The sequence below is a fragment of the Meleagris gallopavo genome, chromosome 5 (assembly GCF_000146605.3).
Source record: "Meleagris gallopavo isolate NT-WF06-2002-E0010 breed Aviagen turkey brand Nicholas breeding stock chromosome 5, Turkey_5.1, whole genome shotgun sequence".
Lineage (NCBI taxonomy): Eukaryota > Metazoa > Chordata > Aves > Galliformes > Phasianidae > Meleagris > Meleagris gallopavo.
This window is the reverse complement of record NC_015015.2, coordinates 35,227,798-35,232,792: the sequence shown is the minus strand read 5'-3', so window position 1 is coordinate 35,232,792 and position 4,995 is coordinate 35,227,798. Positions and strand designations below refer to the sequence as shown.

General features: G+C 48.2%; 1 protein-coding gene across 1 annotated transcript in view; it reads left to right on the top strand.

The window, feature by feature from the left end:
• The window catches only part of NFKBIA (NFKB inhibitor alpha), an 11,095-nt gene extending 7,939 nt beyond the window's left edge, over window positions 1-3,156 (top strand). Inside the window, exons 2-6 of the mRNA XM_010711684.2 lie at window positions 218-352; window positions 792-1,002; window positions 1,483-1,571; window positions 1,685-1,945; window positions 2,411-3,156. Of these exons, the coding sequence (XP_010709986.1) occupies window positions 218-352; window positions 792-1,002; window positions 1,483-1,571; window positions 1,685-1,945; window positions 2,411-2,458 (744 nt within the window). The 3' untranslated portion in view covers window positions 2,459-3,156. The remainder of the gene's footprint in view (window positions 1-217; window positions 353-791; window positions 1,003-1,482; window positions 1,572-1,684; window positions 1,946-2,410) is intronic.
• Window positions 3,157-4,995: the final 1,839 nt, after the last annotated feature.

Sequence of the window (4,995 nt, the reverse complement as noted above, 5' to 3'; positions counted from 1 at the left end):
GTGGCCGGGCTGGGACGCGCCGGCGGCGGGGAGGCGCCAGGCGGGGAGCGGAGCGGAGCGCGGAAAGTCCCTGGAGCGGTGCCAGGAAGAGGCGGCTCCGCGGCGCGGAAAGCCCCGGCCGCCGAAAGCCCCGGCTTTCGAAACCTGCACATGACTGCGGCCGTGACCCGGGCTCCGCGTCAGCCACGGCCCGCGGGGAGATTTGGGTCTCACGTAGGGTGCTTCCTTTTTTTCTTGGTGCAGTTTCCTCCACTTGGCGATCATTCACGAGGAAAAGGCCCTGAGCCTGGAGGTGATCCGGCAGGCCGGTGGGGACGGCGCCTTCCTGAATTTCCAGAACAACCTCAGCCAGGTACGCTGCACCCCCGGCCCGGGCCCTCACAAAAGGCCCGCGGGGAATTCCCTTGGAAAAGTTTCTCTGTAGTTGGATGGATGCTAAGTTGGAGCCCACGTTGGGGAAAGCACCTGGCCCACTTCGAGCAGTGGGGGTGCAGCACTTTGTCCTACTGCAGCCTCTTACGTTTTCCATATATGATAGAATGGATTATGTTCCTCCCCATTGGGATGTTAATGATACCCTTCATATGGATGGAATGTCTGATATCTGGAGAGCCCCAAGTCTATAGCTTCCAGACTAAAGAGCAGTGTGCTGTGCCAGGAAGCACAAAGACCTGACTTGCAGTACTTGCAGTTGGGCAGAAGTCCTCAAAAGCCACTGCGGGGTTTGTGTATTTGGACATTTGCCACACTTGTCACATAACTCAAAGCTGTGTGTTCCCTCCTGCCTGCAGACTCCACTCCACCTGGCGGTGATCACAGACCAACCTGAAATCGCCGAGCACCTGCTGAAGGCTGGCTGTGACCTGGATGTCAGAGACTTCCGCGGGAACACCCCGCTCCACATTGCCTGCCAGCAAGGCTCGCTCCGCAGCGTCAGCGTCCTCACGCAGCACTGCCAGCCCCACCACCTCCTCACTGTCCTGCAGGCCACCAACTACAATGGTATGCGTGCACTGCCCTAGCAAAGACCTCCTGAGAGAAACTTGTTCCCTTTGCAGTGCTGAGGAGGCCCCAAAGCAATGAAGTATTTGACTTCCTTAAGATGTCATGGGTTTAGCCTTGTGGGCCTTCTTGCTCATGATCATTGGCTCTCATGGGCCTTAAGTTTTGTATTTTTAGTGAGTACTTCTGCAGTACTCATAGCAGTTATGTTTTTGTGTGTGGTTTTTTTTTGTTTTTTTTGTTGTTGTTGTTACAGTAAGGCACAGTTAAACACTGGAATAAAGCCTCTAAGAAATCTTTCCAAAATCCAACCCAGTTATCCATACTTAACAGAAGCTGGAAAGCTGTTTTGAAAAACATGTTTTTGACCTGGTTAATTTACAAGCTTAGATACTGTCCTATATATCATCTTGACTTTAAACAAGTTATGGGACATTAGGTAAGACTTACTCAAATTTTGCCTTCATTTCTATCTTCCAGGACATACATGTCTCCATTTGGCATCTATTCAAGGATACCTGGCTGTTGTTGAATACCTGCTGTCCTTAGGAGCAGATGTAAATGCTCAGGTATGTACTTTACAATATGAATTTGACTGAGCTGTTTAGTCAGAAGAATCAACAGGTGTGACAGCGCCAAACCTCACTCCCCTAACGCAATACCTCATGTTGTTTTCAAACAGGAGCCATGCAATGGGAGAACAGCACTACACTTAGCTGTAGACCTGCAGAACTCAGACCTGGTGTCACTTCTGGTGAAACACGGGGCAGATGTGAACAAAGTGACCTACCAGGGCTACTCCCCATATCAGCTCACATGGGGACGAGACAACTCCAGCATACAAGAGCAGCTGAAGCTACTGACCACAGCTGACCTGCAGATACTGCCTGAAAGTGAGGACGAGGAGAGCAGTGAATCAGAGCCAGAATTCACAGAGGATGAAGTAAGTACTGTTTGCTTCTTTTCAGGAGAAGAGTCACATCCTGCCCTTTGTTTGGCTGGTGCTGCGGGGATGACCTCTTCCCTATGAAACTTTTTGGGATAACAGCCCATGAACTAAGGCTGTGCTGCCAACCATCAGAAGGGTGGCAGTTAGGGCAAGGATATAAATAGAATAAGTGAAACACAAATAATACACTGGGGAACAGAGGGTAGCTTCACACTGTGATTTCTGTGAGCTTATACCTACAGAACTTCATGAGATAGAATAGTTAATTAGTGGATTTGGACTTCTCAGTGTTTGTTTTTGTGACAGTCTTAGTGCTGTTAAATAGCAAATGTAACCATTTCAGTGTATAAGTTGCAGACTTACTGGAGTTAGGGCATGTAGAATTTGGCTGCTGTCCCAGAGTAGATGGGATACTCCTAGTAGGAGTTTGGCATTAACAGCACTTTGTTTTTCTTCCAGCTTATGTATGATGACTGCTGTATTGGAGGAAGACAACTGACATTTTAAAGCAGAGGTTTCTGTGAAAAGTGACTGTGTACATATGTATAGGAAGAAAAGCCTGACTTTCTTCATTTAAAAAGAAAGTCTATACTCGAAGGAGAGAAAAGTACTGAGATACTACACTGCCCAGCCAGGAGCACGTCATGCTTACAGGTTCCTTGTTCTGACCTGTACTTAAGTAACAGGAATGGGATGTGTAACATCGTTCAGAGATCAGTGAACGTCACACCACCTGATAAAGAGCTACGTTATCTAATTTTCTCTGCCACATGAGGATAACAGACTGCACGTCCAATATACTGTTAGAAATGCATTTGAGAGCTGCCTTGTGACACTAAGTGCTGTGAGGAGTGCTCGTCCCCTCGGTGGCAAGACAGGCTTGCACAAACGTCCCACCTGCTTGAAGACTGTGAGGTTGGCATTAGGTTAAGGCACTGCTGTGCCTTGCTCCCTGACTCTGGCTGCTCAGGTTTGAGCTGCAGCAGGTGGAGAAGTCTGACCATGGGAGAGGTGACCTGGCTGCTGGGAGGAAGGTAGCAATGATGTTAACTGTGGGCATTGGAAACTGTATGTTTCACACCATGTGTGTCATAATTGCTACACTTTTTAGCAACTGTATAGAATGTAAATATTGTACATTTTTGTTTATAATTATTTTGGTACCTGTGAGATATGTATTTATTAAAAAAGGCAAATTTCTGTAACAGCCTGTGAAACAGTTCGTTATCCATCTCATCATGAGCTGCATGGGATCCACATGGTCAGCTTTTTCAGAAATAGCTGACATAGTAAACATATGGGGTCAGAGGCTGGGGGGTTTTGGGTAGTTCACTACAGGAAGAATAGGACATGTAAGCAACTTTCAGCTCCCAGCACTTCTGCTGCAGCTAATTTTAGCAGCACACGTAGGTGTAGCTTCCTGTGCTGGTTGTTGCAGGCGGGTAGGGGGCTGGGATTCCCCTTCTGCTACACAAGTGCCAGATCGTGCATGCTATGGAGAGACTGAGTCTATCTTCAGTGAGAGGTGCCCGCTCTACTGGCACCTTTTTTTCCAGCTCCTGGTATCGGGGTGCAGTGAGGCTGCAGAGCACAGCTTGAAACCTGATTACTCTTGTATTGACTTGCTCAGGGACGTTTGCAGAGCAGCCTTCCCTCTCATTTATCACAGCCTGACTCTGGTTTGAACTTGGACACCTTCAGACTTTCCAGCGGGGATTTCCACAGGAAGGAGTGCGTGCCTGGGAAGGAACACTGCTGCCTTTCCCCAGACTTCGGGCGGGGGCCTTCCCTTCTCCCTGCTGTGGGAGCTGAAGCTCTCCCTGCACAGCCTGCAACTATGAAATAGGTGCCCTTAACACATTTCAGTTATTCCTCTATGTTTTCACCAGGAATTAACGCAGATGGAATAATTCTGCTTAAACTCCCATCTGCATCTGATCGCCTTTTGGTAGTGTGGTGCAGAGCAGGCCTAATTTTAGCTGCAGATACTGGAACAGTATGTGATGAACATAAAGTGATTGCTCAGTTGAGTGAAGCATGACCACAGCCAGCTTTCGGGCTGCATTTCACCTGTGCCACAACCTTGGGATCAGGGTGGGGTGCGTCAGAGCTGCTGACGCAGGACAGAGCTCTGCTAGGAGCACCAGCCAGGGGACTTTTGTCCAGCTGGCAGTCGGTCAGGCTCAAAAGTCAGTGTGGGTGGTGATGGCTCCAGCTAGCACAGGGAGACCCGTTTCCTCTCCCATGTGGGATTTCTGATACAACCTGTGCAAAGGGCTGTTTGGTATGAGGAAGAGCACTGCATCTGCCTGAGTGCTTCTTAATTTGCATGGGAGCCAAAGGCTGTTGTGGAAGTGACTGTACAGAAATTGTAATCCTGAGTCATTTATATTTCCCTTCCACTCTCATAGCATTAGAATTGCCCAGGTGTACGCATTGGGACTTCCTTCTTGTAGAAAGGGCCATGCCTGAAGTTCAGGCCTGCACATTTTCCAGGACTGGGTCTGCACAATGGTCTTTTTTCTGGGGCTTTGAGCCTCACCCTGCACTCCTGCGCGATGTAGCACCCACTAAATCTGATCTGCAGATGAAGTGGTGGGGACTTAGCCACCTACTGCAGGGTTTTCACCAGCAAAGAATCCCAGACAAATTTCAGCCTTTCCTGAGTAAGCACCATGTCACAACAGCTGAAAATAGAAAACGTTCCAACATCTAGCTACGTCCCAGTTTCCCACTGACAAAATATGGGCTTGAAATTACGTCAGGGTCCTTTGGAAGCATTCACCACCCATAGTTACAAATGTGCTGGAAGGGCTGAGGTACGTGGCCAGACCTGGTATACAAATATTTAAACAGATACCATCTGAATACAAATATTTTTTACTCAAAGGTTGGAGAGAGAGAGGAAAGTGCAGTTATCAGGAGTATCAGTCTGGTTGAGTACATTGAGAGGCAGTTGTATGTTCCCTGATGCCCAGTGCAACATTTAGACAAACAATACCTTAGGCAGGTGCAGTTATAACATCATAAGAGTTCTATAATGA